General features: G+C 41.8%; 1 protein-coding gene across 1 annotated transcript in view; it reads left to right on the forward strand.

Annotated features, from left to right (window-relative positions):
- The first annotated feature begins 7,412 nt into the window (after positions 1-7,412).
- Positions 7,413-18,277, forward strand: part of LOC149341587 (sodium-coupled monocarboxylate transporter 1-like) — a 36,192-nt gene continuing 25,327 nt past the window's right edge. The window contains exons 1-4 of the mRNA XM_089546684.1: positions 7,413-7,431; positions 8,871-9,283; positions 13,506-13,660; positions 14,519-14,659. Of these exons, the coding sequence (XP_089402810.1) occupies positions 7,413-7,431; positions 8,871-9,283; positions 13,506-13,660; positions 14,519-14,659 (728 nt within the window). The remainder of the gene's footprint in view (positions 7,432-8,870; positions 9,284-13,505; positions 13,661-14,518; positions 14,660-18,277) is intronic.

Consider the following 18,277-nt stretch of genomic DNA (forward strand, 5'->3'; position numbering starts at 1 on the left):
ACACAGCTTAGTAAACTCAGGAGCATTAAGCGTTAATTTCGCTGTTACATTTTTGACAATTCATTCTTTCATTGTTGCCCCTACTTGCGTCACTATGAGTTATTCTGCTCTTTCCATCCCTTCTTACAATTTTCGTAATTCTCCGCTTGTACTGACAATGTCCTCTTTCTCTTTATGTAGCTTACTTTTTCTTACAAGAACATCTGGGACTTCACTTTCAGGAATTTCTTGCTGAAGCGCAAGGACTTAGTTCTACTGTATTAGGCATAGGAATTACTTGATGCAGTAGTTATATTCACTGAGACTTTTTCACTATATCGCTACTTTAACTTCACTGATTTGGTAACTTTCTAGGTATTCACTACTCAATTTCACATCTACATCTTTATTCAAATCTTATATTTATTATGGTCCCACCCTCCTCCACTTCCCTTTTTCTGGTGTTTTCATCATTTCACAAAAAATTGCTACTATTTCCTCCTATAAGGAAAGGTCTTCCTCTGTTTATGAAGAGCAGGGAGCCTTATAATATCAATCACGATTCCACTAGGGAGGTGTTTCTGCAGGTGCTCAGGTAAACAGTTTATTTGAACTGGGCGTTGCCTCTATTTCTTCTTGTCCTTGTGATCGACATCGTGGAAACCATAGTCATAACCATAGTCGTTGCAATAACTATATTTTTATTTAACTCTGTATACTAAATTCGGAAGCATTGAGCGTTAATTTTGTTTTTACATTATAGCCAGTTCATTTTTCTATGATTGTCCCTACTTCGGCCAATATGCGTTATTCTGCTCTTACCATTCCTTCATACAGTTTTAATAATTCTTCGCTAGTACTGTCAACGTCCATTTTTCTTTTTAAGAAGCTCACTTTTAATTACAACATCATCTGGAACTTCATTATTCATGAATTTCTTGCAGGTACGCAAGGACATAGTTTTGCAGTATTAGGCGTTTTGACGCAGTCGTTATTTCCGACGGTCTTGAGAGTTTCACAACCCTAATTTTAACTATAACCTATTTTTACATCACTGAATTTCTTAAGAAAGATTGACGGGATTGACTGTTAATTTCACTTGTATACCTTTCGCCAATTTTTTATACACATATTATGATCCCACCCACATCCACTTCCTAATTTCTGTTATTATTTCACAAAACAATTCTACTATTTTCCCTTGTCAGGAATGGTCCTTTTTCTCTTTATGAAGAATAGGTATTCGTATATCCTCAAGGGTTTCACTGCTGCGGTGTTTTCGTACTCAGGTACATTGCTTCTTGGAATTAGCCGTTGGCATTATTTGTTCTTGTGATCGAAGCTGTCGAGATAGTTACAACCTTTGTGTTTACTGTAGGGCTATTGTTACTGCACACAACATAGTAATTAATAAGCATTCCCTGTGAATTTCGCTTTTATATTTTTTGCCATTTCTTCATTATCCTCCTAATCTCTTCTACCGTCCTTTATTCTGCTTTTAAAGTCATACAAATTTTGCAATATTTCTGCATGTAGAGACAAGGTCCTCTTCTCTATTTCTCAAAACGTAGCTTTTCTTACACCATCATCTGGGACTTCCTTATTCTGGAATTTCTTGCTCGTGCGCAGCGACGTAATTGCGCTGTATTAGGCGTAGCCAGGACTTGATGTAGTCGTCATTTTAACGCTGTTGACAGTTTCACGACCCTCGCTTGTACTGTAACGCTTTTTTACTGCACTGAATTCAATAACCTCCTGCTTACAAGCTATTCATTTCACTTCCACATATTTCACCAATTCTTCATGTATATATTATGGTTCTAACCTCCTCCGCTCCCTATTTTTCTGCTCTTTTCAGGATTTCACAAAAATTCCTATTTCCGCTTGTTATGAAGGCATCCTCATAATGTCATCCAGGATTTCACTACTGAGGTGCTTCTTGCAGGTGCTCAGGCACTTAGTTTCTCTGAATTAGACGTTGCCATTACTCGTTGTTGTCCTTGTGATCGACGCTGTGGAGATCAGTGCTATATTTTACTTAACTCTAATTAATAAATTCAGGAGCATTCAGCGGTAATTTCGCTGTTACATTTTAGCCAATTATTTTTTTTCGTGCGTTATTCTGCTCTTTTCATTCCTTCATACAATTTTCGTAATTTTCAGCTAGTACTGCCAAGGTCCTCTTTTCTCTTTATGAAGCTTAGTCTTCCTAACATCATCTAGAACTTTACTATTCTGGAATATCTTGCAGGTGAAGGTACGCAAGGACATAGTTCTATTGCATTAGGCGTAGCCATGACTTGACGTAGTCGTCATTTTGAACGCTGTTGAGAGTCTCACGACCCTGGTTTTTACTGTAAAGCTATTTTTACTTCACTTAATATAGTAACTTCGTGCGTATATGTTGTTCATTTCACTTGGACATATTTCGCCACTCGTTCATATATATTATGGTCCCACTCTTCTGCACTTCCTATTTTTCTTCTGTTTTTATTATTTATAAAAAAATCCTATGTACAATTGTACAATTTCCGCTTGTCAGGAAAGGTCTTTCATGTCTTTATGAATAATAGATATAATTATAATATTTATAATATCATCCAGGATTTCACGGCTGAGGTGTTTCTCGGAGTTCGGCGTTGCCGTTATTTGTCTTTGTCCTTGTGATCAACGCTCTGGAGATAGTTACTACGAATGTCTTTAACGCCTTTTTATTTAACACTATTTATTAAATTCAACAGCATTCAGGGTTAAATTCCCTTTTCAATTTTTGACGATTATTTTTTTTAAACCTGCTTTCCCTTCCTTCACACAATTTTGGTAATTTTTCGCTAGTACTGCCAAGGCCCTGTTTTCTCTTTATGAAGCTTAGTTTTCCTACAACACCATCTGGGACTCCACTATTCAGGAATTTCTTGTAGGTGCGAAAGGACATAGTTCTACAGTATTAGGCGTAGCCTAGGTTTGATAGAATCGTTATTTTGGACGCTCTCGAGAGTTGCACAACCCTAATTTTTACTATAACGCTATTTTTACTTCTCTGAATTTCGTAACTTTCAGGGTATTCACTCTTCATTTCACTTGTACATTTTTCGCCAATTCTTCATATAATTATTATGGTCCCACCCTCCTCCGCATCCTTTTTTTCTGCAGTTTTCGTTACTTCACAAATAATCTGTGCTATTTCCGCTTGTCTGGAAGGGTCCTTTCTCTTTTAAGAAGAACAGGTATCCTTATATCATCCAGCATTTCGTTACTGAAGTGTTTTTCTTCAGGTGCTCATGCACAAAGTTTATTTGAATTAGGCGTTCTGATTATTCAATCTTGTCCTTATGATCGATGCTGTTGAGGTGTTCACAATCCTTGTCTTTACTACATCGCTATTTTTACTTTGCACCGCTTAGTAAATTCAGGAACATTCAACGTTAATTTCGCTTTACGTTTTTCGAATGATTTATTCTTTCATTTATGCCCTTAATATTGCCAATATTAGTTATTCTGTTTTCATTCTTTTATACAATTTTTGTACTACTTCCGATTGTATTGCAAAGGTCTTCTTTTCTCTTTATGAAGCAGTTTACAACACCATCCGACACTTGACTACTGAGGAGTTTCCTGATGATGAGCAGGCACACCATTCCTTTGGGCTTTGCGTTGTCATTAAATGATGCAGTCCTTATTATCGACGCTGCTGAAAGCTGCACAATCCTGGTCTTCACTATAACGCCATTTTCGCTGCACACAATTTAGTAAATTTCATTCATTTGTAATTAAGCTTCTACATATTCCGCAATTTCAATTCTTATTATTGTCCCGCCGTTCTCCATTACCCATTATTCGATTTGGAAGTTAGAAAGTTGGAATAATTCATTCCAACTTTCCTATATTGTCATTTGAACTGAAAAGGTCCGCTTCTATCTTAATGAAGATTAGTTACTGTTAAAACTTCATTTCAGACACTATTTTTATGCAGCTTGGAGGTGTGTAGGTTGACCCTTCCACTGCTTTAGACCAGGACATTACGTAGTGCAGTCCTTATTTTCCACGCAACTGAGATGGTCATACTAAGACAAGTCTTTGTAATACATCCGTTTGTATTCAATTCCCTTCAAAACATTGCGTGGCATTCAGTGTATTCAATGTTCACTCGACGTGTGCGTCTTTCGTCACTTTCAGATTTTGTTGTTGTCGCTCTCTGCAGAACTTCTCAGTGTCACTGCATTTTCGTCCCTTTATACAGTTATTATAATATAATGTTTTTAAATGGCAGAGCTGACACCCTTTACCTTGGCTTCGTTACATTTCATGATTATTGAGCACGCTTAGTGGTGGCTTCCTATCATAATTACTTTAGACGTTATTACGGGCAACTTTTATTTGATGTTCTAGTCTCTAGAAATTGATTTATTGCGCCGCTTTTATCTGCCCATGAATCACATTCTTTTTGATCCTTTTTTACAGATGATGGAGCATATGCTTTAATTTAAACATTTATCCTACTGTTGCTATGCAGGTGATGAACATTTCTAATTGTTCCTAGAAACTTCTCAGCCTGTAGCATCTCATCTTCTCGGAGTTGACTGATTAGATGCACTTACTTTGAAAAAAAAAAAACAGCGCGAAGGACGGCGGACGAGAAAGTACAGACACCACAACGACATCCGTCGTCTTTTGCGCAGTTTTTTTGACTATCCTGTACCACGTAGCTGAAATGTCAGTAATATGATAGATACACTATGGGCAGCTCGCCTTTCTTCAGTCACTGATTTCACTACCGCAGCCACTTCGGACGCTGTGCCTCTGTTTTGTCTGCTTTTTATTTACTGAGAACCGTTTGTAATAGTTACATTAGCGGCAAAATGAATTCAGACGACTTAAAATAAAACCACCGATTCTTTAACGGAGCTCATAATCCAGCAAACTGCGATCATCAACTTTCAGTAGCACTTATCTTTATAAAGGTAATGTTTCTGTTGCGCCGCAAAGAACTGAGTCGACTATATGCTGGCACGCAAGTGCTCCAGCATGTTAGACATAATTCCCGCGTGGGACACGCAAGGCTGTCGTCCTGTTTCGCATGTTGTTTCTCATAAGCACTGTCTAGACATCGTTCATCTTATTTTCCTTGCTAATTATCAGCCCCTTACACATGACATTATTAGCCTTCCAGGACTGGTTCATCTTTAATTATTACTGATCATCGTTCATCAGCCTCGGTGCGGGACATGGGCGGCGTGCTTTCCCTTTCGCGCTTCGTAGCTTTTGGCATCCTATGTCTGCGTTTCATCTCGAAGTGATCGTTATGCCTTCGTCGTTTTACATCTCAAATTACGTTGGCCGCCCCAATTACATAACTCTTCGTGATCTGATTTTAATAATGTCATCGTATGTCGTCAATGTCGTCAAAATAATGTCGTTATATGTATACGAATAACTTCCAGTTTACTTTTGCAGGTTTCCTTGGCTCGACAACTTCCTTCAAATACTCGTAGTAGATTAGCAACGGCCATTTTCAGGTAGTTAAAGGTTTTTTTATCTCTGTTCTTATTTTAAGACATCTAAAATTTTACCTGTGTTCTTTTCCCCAATTCCGACTAGTTTACCGTCTGCTCTACTAACCTCCAAACGACGAAAAAGCGCGTTCTATAGCACGATACGATACACTGCCTGCACGTGACGTGGCAGAAGAAGACGAAAGACCGATGCGCTCGCCCCGAGTCTGCCCGTTCCGCTGCCCGGTTTCCACGTCCTACAGGAGTCCTGCTTCGCAGCTGTTCTAACTGGCGCCTGTTTACAGGCCTCCACTCTTGTGTACCACTCCACCTCGCGCTACGTCCTCCTACGTTCAAGTACAGGATGGACGCTGCCTTCTGGCGCTTCCTGCCCAACGACACTCGGTAAGCGCAGCAGCTTCAAGACATTTAGCGACATAGCCCTATCGCACGTCTAAATTAGTGTTGCTTAAGTAGGGCGTCGGCTTTATATTAGCTATTTTCGACTACGTGATCATCGCTCCATCCGGTAGAAATAGTGACCACCACACTGCAGCGCATGCTCTTGGGTTGGGACACTGCCCGCGATATGAAGAGGCGCCATCAGACACGTGTCGAGGACGCATGAATTTGACGCATTTCTTGCTCAGGTTTCATTCTATCGTTCGTAGCCCTTTGGTTATAACGCAGACAAAGAAATATATCTCTTTCTTCATGAGGCAAAAGAATAGTAGTACTTCCGAAGGTGTGCAGATAATCAATGGTTTAGGCTCCTATGATTTTTTTGCGACTACAGAGTTGTGTGACATGGGCAGTATTACGCTACTTGCCGAACGAAGTACAGCATAACTCCCCCAGCTTAGTGTCACGTGATTAAAATTAGGCCAGAGCAGGAAATACCACCTTTATTGTTCGCGCTTTTTCGTACACCATATTTTGAGCAAGGAGAGGAGGAGCTGCTGTCAGAAAGGTGATTGTTCCCTGCTGCGAACGATTACCGAATTAAATCAAGGTAGACATGACACGACAGGTAGGGAGTGATCTACGACAGGTAGGGAGTAGAAAGGTGAGATACTAAGCATACTGTGCAGGAGACTAGGAGGCGAAAGCAGTGTTGCCAGTGCATTTACCAGTGTAATCTTGAGACCGCAAAACCGCAACGCCGCAGTCAAAATGAAAACATTTAGTGGTTTTACATCACGTTCGAAAGCAGCTGAGTGTTACAGTATCACTTTTATAAACTTTTTTTTTTTTTACTAGTTAAGCGTGCAGTAGGGCTGCTGAAAAAGAAAATGTAATTTGCAGTGTTCAAGAATAAGGTCGAGGTAGGTGCTTCTTTCAGTGTTTTGTTCTACTGAAGTGCGAAAGTGATTTTAAGTTACGGGAAGACAATACATTAAGATGGTATTTCATTTTCTCCTCGGATTCGTTTTTGTTGGTCTTCCAGAGCAAGAAACGCGAAAATCTGCGCACTTCCTTTGCCAAGCTCACAATCCGCATTTTAAACTTGCCGTTGACGTTAGGAAAAATTTAAACATTGCATTTACGTAAGCATAGAAGCTAGCACAACAGGCTAGCGATGGCACTGTGAGATACAGTAAACATTTATTAGGAAAGCAATAAATTATAACTTCTAGTGAGACATTCAACACCACCGCTTCTGTTTTGCCTTTGAGAAAGTTGCCTTTCACCAAACCCCCTAGTGCATTGCAGATTTTTGGGAGCCTAATAAAGGCTTTTTTCTTCTTTTGAGCATATACTGTAGACTAGTTACGGTGCATATATGTGTGTACGTTGAAGAAAAGCAGGCCTCAGTTACCATAAAGGTGGTGTTCACTGACAGGCTCATGCCAAGAGCAGCTCAGAGCATACAACTGCTTTAGTTAGTTTTTCATACGACACGTTGGCTAATCATTGAACTAGCCATTTGTCTTCACACCCATGCATACAGGCATCCATGGTGAGTGGAAGGCAGAGGGAATACAACAGTAGCGGAGCGTTTAGGAGTGACGCTGTCCTAAGAGTAACTGCGTGACGGTTACCGCGGTGCAATGAAGCGCTCGTGAACAAAAAAAAATGCAGTCGACCGAATCAGCAACGTCCTTTCTGACACTGACTACACTGGCCTCGAAACGATATACAGGGGGGAATCGTAAAATTTAGCTCAGTTCCGGTCCAGACGTTCTGTGAGTGAGACATCTAAATTTCTTCTATTATTCGAGACAGGTGCATGCTAATTGCTTCGGGAGCCATAGCAGAAGGGCCCGGCAAGTGCCTACCGAAGTTATGCTAGCCTGATTTAGTTAAAATGTATCAGCATAAAGTTGGCAATTACTTTACTGTCCCATTAGCTCTTCGAAATGAACGAGGTCAAAGTAACCGAACAACCGTTTAAGCCTCAGGCTTTCTTTAGCGAGGACGTTTGGCTTGCATCATATTTTTCGAGCTCACATGGATAAAGCTCATGAGTTAAAAACAAAATAAGCAAAGCTGCCGCTTGAAGAAGTGTTTCTGTGCTTGATCAATGCTTCTCGAAAGCAGTAGATCACTAGATGATAGGAATACGTTGCACCTAGAAAATGTAGCCAGCAAACTTTAGCCGATCACGTCTCGCTGCGAATATTTCCGGACGAAGAATGACCAGAACAAATGTTAATTTTTTTTAATGTTACCGCTTCTCTGTCAACATTTCGTCATCGCAGCGTGAGCACAGCTATCGCAGTGAACTACCGTGCTAGGAACTCACTTTAACTCAATGATGGCATAAGTGTACGAGAGTACTCTTACTTGCCAAAATGAACGGCAACGACGTGAACGAGAATGCTGATGTAAGTTACTTTCAAGGCCTCAGAAGAAAAGAAATCAAAGAAAACCTAAACAACTTCAGTATAAGTAGCGCTTCCAATTCAAGCGTTGCCATTCGAAATGCTTATTTTATTCGCTAATGATGAATTCGCCGAAGGGGAATAATGTTTAGCAGAAATTTCTTCTTTTATTTTAAAATCAAATCCTCCTTCGGTAAACAAGAGCAAAAATACATAAATGAATATTACACATTTACTACCCGTGCTCATCGCATTTCGTCTTGCGGTAATTAACATCGAAGAGGAGGATTTGGCAAATTTTAGAGAACGTGTAACCGCCCTTCTCTATGACCCAGTTCAGAGAGTCATCAGATGAGCTTTCGTGCCATAAATGGTGATCTACGCGCAACACAACACAGGGTTCGCTACAAGCAGCTCATCAAGTACTCCGTTTGCGGGCTGTGGCCATGCAGGGTTAAGATGCGGTTAAGGCTCACGTGAACATCAAACTACTCAGGAAGGGGTGAAGCGTGCTCAAATATTTCAGATGTGGAGCTGGTGTAACTGCATTCGGAGAGTTTGCTGGGGCGAGCAGGGGATAAACGGGGTGACGCATTGAACGATGTACATTGTTTGCTTCTCACTAGCCGCAGCATCTCGCTGACGTCCTCGCTGGTGAACCGGTTCACGGTGTGGGACTACCTGGTGTTCTGCGGGACACTGGCGGTTTCGGCGTCCATCGGCATCTACTACGCCTTCTACGGAACTCGCAAGGTGTCCACCGACGAGTTCCTCATGGGCGGCCGTAGCATGAAGGTGTTCCCCGTGGCGCTGTCCATCCTGGCCAGCTTCATGTCGGCCATCACGCTGCTGGGCACGGCCTCCGAGATGTACGTAGCGGGCACGCAGTACGTCGTCATGTGCGTCTCCTACTGCCTCGTCATCCCCGCCACGGCCTACTTCTACATGCCCGTCTTCCACCACTTGCAGCTGACCAGCGCCTACGAGGTAAGCCGTTCGCTTTGGCACTCAGCTACGGAAACACATCGCGCAGCGCCTTTCTTTCTCGATACTGCGGTAGGGACGTTACGAGTTCGTTACGGCGCTCTTGTACGCTCTAGCAACCTAATTCCCAGCAGTTGTCAATATGGCGAAGGCATGCCGCCAAATGTTTTGTGAAAGAACGGTCGTTCTCGCCTGAATTTTAGCGAAGGGTGTCTAAACCACCATGATTCAAATATGTGAACTGCAGAAACAAAGGCTACATGAACAGATACTAAATATTGTACCGAATGAATCGATATTGCAGAGGCACAAGTGAGGATATGCTTAAGGTCACATCTATCAAGCTACGGCACGTTAAGCAAAATGTAAGTTAACTGTGCACATATTCAACATATCAAAGAAACATATCAGATGCTCGCAGTAAAAACGCCATTACCTACACCACCGCAAAAAGTGTCTATGCCGAACATTGACAGTGACTTATGCAATTTTAAATGAGCATTTACTGTACCAGTCACTTTCCACTCGAGCACACGCGTATGATTGCTTGTTGATATATTGATGCTCTTATTTATCAGAACTTGTTCTTGTCTTGCGTTTGTTTCTTACATAGTACCTCGAAATACGGTTCAACCAAGTCATACGGTCTATGGGAAGTATTACATTCTCACTGCAAATGGTAAGTGCACAAGGTTCGGGTGCGGTGAACAGGCAGCTTTACATGGCACTAAAATGCTCCGTTTTGCTTTGCAGTTAATATACATGGCAATCGTGCTCTACGCACCAGCATTGGCGCTTTCCCAAGGCAAGTTAATGTTTTGCTCTTAAATGCGTGCCCGTTGATTTGACCATGAATATTGAAAAGGTGCAGCTAAGGAACCGAGCGTTATGAATACCAACGTTGCGCATGGCGTAAAGAAATAATAAAAAAAGGTAGGGAAGAGGCTGCGTCTAAGGATACCTGACTACATAAACACACTAATGAAGTGCAGATGTTGGCGACTACGGGGCTTACTATTGACATGATGCTGGCGTCATGTGATGATGATGATGTTGATGATGATGTCGCTGAGATTGCAGGCAGAACCCACACTGACTGCGCTTGGCTGCGCTTGGGGCCAGGCCAGGGAAATAATGCAGTGCTGACAGTGAGCATTACAATGGCTTGAGACCACAGCTCTTACGTTCTCACTCATTCGCCTTCAGTTTTCTCAATTTCCAGCTATGTTATTTGGTGCCTATACCATCCTCTTGATTCTGCATTATCTGTTACACCACCCACATCAGCTTCAATTAAGATGCGTTCAGTACGTAATTCTTCATTCCTTTTCTCAATTGAACTGTGGTCGAACTTTTGCGGTTCTCGCTATTACCTAAATCCGTTTACATAGTAAAACCCCCGTTTTTTTTTTTTTGTGGTAGGTTTCAGCTGGAAAACCTCTTGCTCAAAAATTCATTATTGTCTTTACTTAAGAGCTTTAGTTTTCATCCTAGGCATCCTTTCGCGATTCCAAATCAGTCTATTCTATTTTTCTAGTTCCAGCATATTACATTAAAAAAATTTGTTAAGCAAGTGAATTGATTTTATGACCTCCTGGTCTCCTTGTATTTTAGCTTGTAGGCTTAGTTTTCATCCTTACTTCACCTATGCGTTCTAAATACAGCCGTCTGGTTCATTTATTATTTAGCCCCAAGGTACATAACTTTCGCATTTCCTTTTGGCGGATCCTGCACCCCTTCTTAGTTTTATCCGTTGCTTTATATTCAAGTTCCATAATATTCCTGTTCCAACGAACATTTTCAATATTCGACAATTAAACTGCATTAGCAAAGCAGTTTTCGTAAATTCAGCATTTTTCGCCAGCACTTTCTAAATTATTCCTAAATGCTTGTTTTGTTTCAAATTATATTATGCTGAAATAAACTGTCTTTCTTATGCGGCATTGAGCCGTACTCATTAAGTTTCACTGAAATTTTAAATCTCGGCTTTTTCTCCCCATTGTACGCTGTACCTTGCATTTTTCGGCCTGCCGACCTTATGAATGATTTGTCACTGCTAAACTTTGTTACTGCAAAAAGTCATCCGGCTGGGTGATTTGTTACTATTTCGAACTTCTAAAGTCTACATAATTCCCTAAATGCATCGTGCGTTGCTAACTTACCTTTAACATTTCTCCCAGAAATTAAGAATTCCTTTACTTCCACCTCATACGTTAGTTTATCCTCCTTTTTTATTTTGAACCTTTATGTCACTGCTTTATTATTTTAAAAAAAAATTGAACCTTTACATTCCACGAAGCCCTCCCAACTGCTTTGTTACCTTGTCATAACAGGCTTATAGAGACGCTGTCACTCAGCTAGCCTTCCTACCACGAGCTATGGTTGCCATTTAGTTACATTGCGGCTTTCTCACCTTTTTTTTTCTTTATCAGGATGATGGAATTGGCTGACTTTGCTCTGGTTGTTTTCATGTTACCATTCCCGCCCACTCAGTCAAGCTTCAGACTCAGAGAGGTGCAGTAGCTGAGTCGGGAGTTCCATGGATATTTAAATTTGCAAACTATGCTGACATAGCTGTAAATCAGAAGAAAAAAAAACAGCTGTCTGTCTTCGTTCATTCCATAATACCAGAGCATAATCTTACTTAGCTCTGCGAGCTGCCCCGTATTTATTAGCTGATATCGCTCAATTTACTAAAATGACGTTTGCACTTTTCAGTAGTTTTACAGCACCAGCGCTGAATGTAAACTGGCCTTAAGCAAGATCGCGCATTACGTTCCAGGAAGGACATGCTGTTTCGCGGCAGTGTGCCTCTGCGTTACAAGAAAACGCTTCACTCACGGTGGTCATGTGGGGCATCTCAGCTGCAATAGGCATATCAGCTGCTTTTAAACGCTCTCGCGCTTACAGATACAGCGCCGAGCCATTAAGTAAAAATGGCAGCAGAGGAGTAGTAGTCGTGGCTCGTCTCGCACCAACAAAGTGAATGCAACCAGCAAAACAAGGGCCAATGATTGTGACAGGCACCTTGGCGCTCTGCGAAGTTCCTTACAAGTGAAGCTGAACTCGCAGTCTTCAGCAAGGAATAGTCTCTATGCTTTCGTCCAGTGGGAAGTGGGGAGGCCTGCTTGAGTTCTTTACTGAAAATGACGCAGCTTGCTGGCATCAAATCTAATGGTGCGCTAAATGTGTCGCTCTTTGCAGTGACCGGAATTTCCACGTGGACGTCGGTTTTGTCTCTCGGAATAGTCTGCACTTTCTACACAAGCATCGTAAGTACAGGGCCATACACTGCAGTCGTGCTACCTCTTATTACTAGGGATAATTGCTATAATGAAAGCTGACCGTACTGAAGCTGCCATTTCCCTTTGGTGCCACATTAGCTAGTTGTTTAAAGCAGTGGCTGTTGACGTCTACCCTCTCGTACTTACAACGAGGCGTCTTCAGGGCGCCTTGTTTAAAAGATGAATGTACACTGAAGCTAGCTTACTGACAACAAAGGTTTGCGAACTCGGTCACCATTAATCATTATCGTCGTACTCGGTACATCTGAAGCCGCCCGCAGCAAGTTGGCGCACATGGAATAGCTACACCTGTTGACTATTGGCTCGCAGTTTGCAACATGAGTGCGTGATTTGTTGCGCTTGGTAGACAATCCAAGTCGGGGAAAATAATGAAGGGAGGATGTAATTCGACTAACGGGAACAATTTTTTCTCATTTGTAACTTATCTAAAGCACTATGCCTGCTTGCATAATAGCAGCAAAAAAAAAGCGATACATGCATCAAATATTTTGGCCCAATTATGACGTCTGGCTGCCAAAAGGAAATAGTACTGCGTATAGCCGATAATCTAGTCATAATTCAAGATGACAAAATCGTTGAATTTGCCTTGATATTGAAGCTACTCTCGCACAGAGCTCAGATTAAACGAGAAAGTTCGGACATAGTTTATTCAGGAAAGATGCACCTCCGCTAATACCACTACCTCCTAAGCTACAGCTCAAAGACGAGAAATTCAGGGATCAAGGCGTAATGTGCGCTAAAAACTGAACCAAAATTTCCACGCAATCTTACTTTCACTGCATTTTTTTTTCACTGAAAGAATCTACTTTGTCCGTGCTGCAGCAATATTTTTCCTGTAATCGCTACGTGTTTGCTGCAGGAGCCTTTTGACAGTGTTAAAGGGCGGGCGTGTAACAGTTTTCTTACCATTTTTTCTGCAGGGCGGCATAAAGGCAGTTGTGTGGGCAGATGTGTTCCAAATCGGACTAATGTTTGGATCCATGATCACGCTCGCTGTCCGAGGAACCGTAGACCACGGTGGCCTCGGCTATGTCTTTGACAGGGCGTCCGAAGGAGGACGTCTGGAATTTTTCAAGTGAGAAGCCGTCAGGTTGTGCACAATACAAGTATCTCTCGAAGCGAAATAAATATGTCGCACCACAACGTTGCCTAGAACGCTGTCTTAATCATTCCCACAGAACGCGTTCAACTAGGCATGACCACTGGCAAAAGCTTTGTGCTTTCAAAATGGCAACTTTGATGCCCTCTTTTAACAATGTCGACGGCCACGCACAAACAATGAGTTGAAGCACTACTGAAGGAAAAGTTGCGCCCCACTGCGCCTTCTGGGTTGAGAACATCACCTAGTCATCTTAAGAAAGCCTTAAATAATCATCTGCCATTAATCGGCAGTTTTCCAATTGCATGTTGCTTTCTATAGAGTTAAGGAAATGATAACGGCATAGCATGAGACGTCAGAAATAATGAGAAATAATAAATAATGAGAAATAACGAGTAGAGGATGAGGCCTCTTTCAAAAACTTAACGTTTACGTTTACTGAAAGCTCTTTTCATCGCAAAGCAAAAGCAAAAGCTTTGTACTTGCTAATGTTCTCCATTACAGGCAAAGTGGATTCACTAGATGTTCAAATGTGCCGCCTGTGGAAGCATCTATATTGCTCACATCTGATCAATGCTATGTAACACTGGTTAAACTGGTGAGCTTCCAGAATACTCAACCGTTGCAGAACACATAAAATTCACAAATCTTTTCACGAAAATAAAGATGGTAAGATTTAGTCCGGCGGCACAAGCCTTTAGCATACCAGTTAGACCACGCCACTCACGTTGAGAGCTTAACCTCTCCAGCAGCCTCTGGCTTCGTGGAGCAAGTAGCATCCAGCAAAGAGCAGAGCATGAGCACGCCCACGTATGCCTTCCACCATGCGTGCAGCATAAACCCGAGTCCGACCGAGCGCCACACGGTGTTTGGCATGACCATCGGCGCCTTCTTCACCTGGATGTCAGTGTACGCCGTGAACCAGGCCATGGTGCAGCGCTACCTAACCATCCCTACCGTCGAAGGCGCACGAGCGTGAGATATACCTGCTTCTGTCTTTTCCATAGCAGCACAGTGCATATCTCGTTAAAGCATTGACGCAAGTCGGTCTTTGTGAGAGGCGTCGCTTGCAGAGCAGATTTTCCTCGATTAGAAGTTCATCGTCGCAAAGGAAAAGTGAGGGCTAACTTTATACAGGCAGTGCATTTTCTTTGCGCTTCGCTTTCCAGTGATTGTTTTTTTTATTTTTCTTAAAACTGTCACCCGACTGGGCAGGATGAGACAGGACGGCCAAAAAATGAAATTAATGGCGGTACGTCCTCTTTAATATTCCGCACAATTTAAAACGCACCGGTCTACAAAGGCTTCTTTTTAAACCATATCAAAAATGAGCTGAGCTGCTTGTAGCTTTCGAGACACAAAAAATTAATGCACTAGGCAAAACCTCATCCCATGATCCATTTTAAAGCTTCCTAACGCAGCCTTGTGTAGGCAGCCTTTACAAGTAAGCGCAGAAAAATGGAAAAATGCTGGAAGAAAGAATTTAATACATTGTAATAGTGATATGATCCTTAATGTCAGTCTATTCGATGAAAGAGCAACCCAGTCGACTTCAAACTAGGAAACGCAAGCTCTCAAGTGGTTATTTTGAAACCCGTTAAGAATTTCGAGAGGCTTTTAGCTGTGAACGAGCTTACAGAAGTTAACTTTTTTAAGGAGCTGCGGCCGTCCACTGCGGTTGGAGAGACAAAATCCTTAAGTGACACAGATTACCTCATAGCAGAAGGATATAAGGAACATCTCTGTTTCAAATTTAACAATGCATGCCCATGCAAAACAAATTAAAAGCCAAGCAGCGGGCGAAGGTAGACTACGTCAAGCCGCAAGCGTTAAATCTGGGACTTCGCAAGGTAAGCAGTGTCCATAATCGCTGTCAAAACTCAAGAGTAGGGAATATATTTGGTAAGGGCATGTAAGTGCAGAACAGATAATTGCTGGTCTGTAAATGCAACTATGTTCATTACAGTTAAAGGAAAAACGACCTGTGTCGTATACAGATGGCGTGTCCTGCATAGTAATGATGGCTGTGATTATCTTCACTACGGTTTGTTAATAAAATATGAGAATTACAATATACAAGATGGATGCAGAATACAGACGGAGTGGAAAAACTAGACAGACGTGCCAGCGGCACTATGCGGGAGACTGGTATTCCTTCGGCTAAAAGGACACACTCACAGCGTGGCGGCTGTACGGGCCATGATTTAAGCAACAGAGAGAGTAGCCTTGAAGAAAAGGAATGCCAAAAAGATGGAAGCGACTCAGGTGAGAATGCTCAGAGGGATGTGCGGAGTGACCAGGATGGATACTGTACTGATTGAGCATATAAGGAGCGTGGTTAAGGAGTCAAACGCAGGAGCGGAGCTATAGGTGACATGGCTCCGTTGGTGTAGTCATATGATGAGGAGAAAATGAATATGTCGGTAGAAAGGTGGCAGCGATAAACATCGAAGGGAAGAAGGCACAGGGACGACCGAAAAGACATGAAGAGAACTGGTGGAGTTTGAACTTTTAAAGAAGCAGTCAGCGGGGTCATGGACGACACCCATTACTAGGAAGAGCGATCGCACGAAGACAAGTCTGATACTTAAGGATGAATCTCCCTGTACTCCACCCCAGTTATATTTCTTACATATACTCGTATTGAAGTCTACTTGTCCCACGAATTTACTAGTTAAATCGATCTGCAAAAATATATTTGTGCACTGTCTGTAGCAAGTGTAGAGACAGCAGATTATTATCATTAGAAAACATCATTAGTCAGCAAAAGGCTCCCCGTATGGAGTATTTCTGTGGTTCTGGGAGTAGCGGGTGCTCATTGGGAGCTAGTTCGGATGTATACTCGTATAGCAGATATTCGAAGTGTTTGTGCTGTTCTCTGTAAATGGTAGTACTTTCAACAATACCTCAAAGAACTGTGGTGGTGTGGCAGGCATTGTGGTGATGAAAAAGTGCGCATCCTGTCTAGGGTAGGAGAAAATAATTTTTTAGTTAAGTCTGCATGCTATAGCTTTTTTTGTGGCTCTGCATAACGAATTATCACAAAGAGAATACCTCTGGAATCCAATATCACTGAAGGAATTATGCGCAGATGAAATTACCTTCAATGACACTATACTCCAAAATCGCCTTTTCTCTCCCACTTCGTACCCCTGTTAGCATGCAACAGACCTATCTTACCATTAATAATCTCCATTCGCTTGTTGGTATGACATGTGCCGTATGACATGAGATACGTTTTCTATACTATACATTTGATAGTAACTTCTTAACACCAGAAATTTTTAATAGAGCGTCAATATGTCGCAGACCTAATTGGTTTCTTTTTTACGGCAGTTTAAACATGTCCATTTTCACAGTGTGCTTCCACGTTCCTCTACCATTTTTTTACTTATCATCTGGCATACTCACTCAAAGTTGTCGGCAAAATAATGTTGATCTATTTCAGCACGAGCTGTCTCCTCAATCGCGGTACTCTCCGAGATATTTCTGCTCAGCCACCACCTACGCTCTTTTATGAACTTGCAATGATGAAACAACCACATCTACAGGCCTGTAATTTACCATGCAAGCTATGCAGGCATCAGCATTTGATGCTGCGAAAAAATTAAAATTTCAGCACTATTAAAATGAATCGAGGGTGAATTATAAGGATCAACCCTCGTAAGGATCTTTTAAAGTGAGAGATCTTGCAATTGACATACTGACACTACAACAGAATTTCCATTCAGTTCGCTAACTGAGCAGTCGTTCATTTTAAACCTGTTTACTCTATAAGCTGTGGCTTTCACTGCACTCCATGCGAAAGACGGACTACAATTGTACAGCTGAGACACAGATAACGACACACACAAGAAAGCAGGCGGTAAAGCACGCACGCTCGCACGCACACGCACACGCACACGCAAACACACACACACACACACGCACGCACACACACACACACACACACACACACACACACACACACACACACACACACACACACACACACACACACGGGGTAATCAATATGTACAGCTAGCAAAACATGCAGACAAACGAGGCAGTAACCACAGGCAGAATTTTAAGCCCTTTTTCAGTCAGGGTACCTATGTTAGGCGATTCTCCAGTTGGCAGGTTCTTTTCCGAATTGATTGTGAATGCCTAAAGTTTTCATGTGATCTGTTTGAAACGGATGCGGTAGGTTTTAATGATATGTAACTAATTTGCGAGCAAAATAAATAGTTAAAGCTTTAGAACTCAGGCTTGCATCATGTACAAAAGTTCCTATAACCACAAGTCGTGTTGTAGAGAAATGGTAGCTGTTAAATTGTGAAATAACGCTGTTTGCCATCGTTTGCATTCAATAACTTTCAACGCTATGCACAAAGCCAGAGATGGAAAATGCGCTTTATAACGATTTGCATTAAAGAAGGAAATGTTAAATGAGCACAGAGCTGGCGTTTCTGCACGAACGCTTTCTTGTTCTCAGTGTGCAATGAGATTTGAGAATGAAGCGTCTGACCAGTCATGTTCCAATGAGATCACAACAACATGTTTCTGAACCATCGCAAAAATTTTATCGGGTGCAGCTAGTTTGCATTCTAAAGA

This window comes from Amblyomma mixtum, chromosome 5 (assembly GCF_055824585.1).
Source record: "Amblyomma mixtum isolate Tamu chromosome 5, ASM5582458v1, whole genome shotgun sequence".
Lineage (NCBI taxonomy): Eukaryota > Metazoa > Arthropoda > Arachnida > Ixodida > Ixodidae > Amblyomma > Amblyomma mixtum.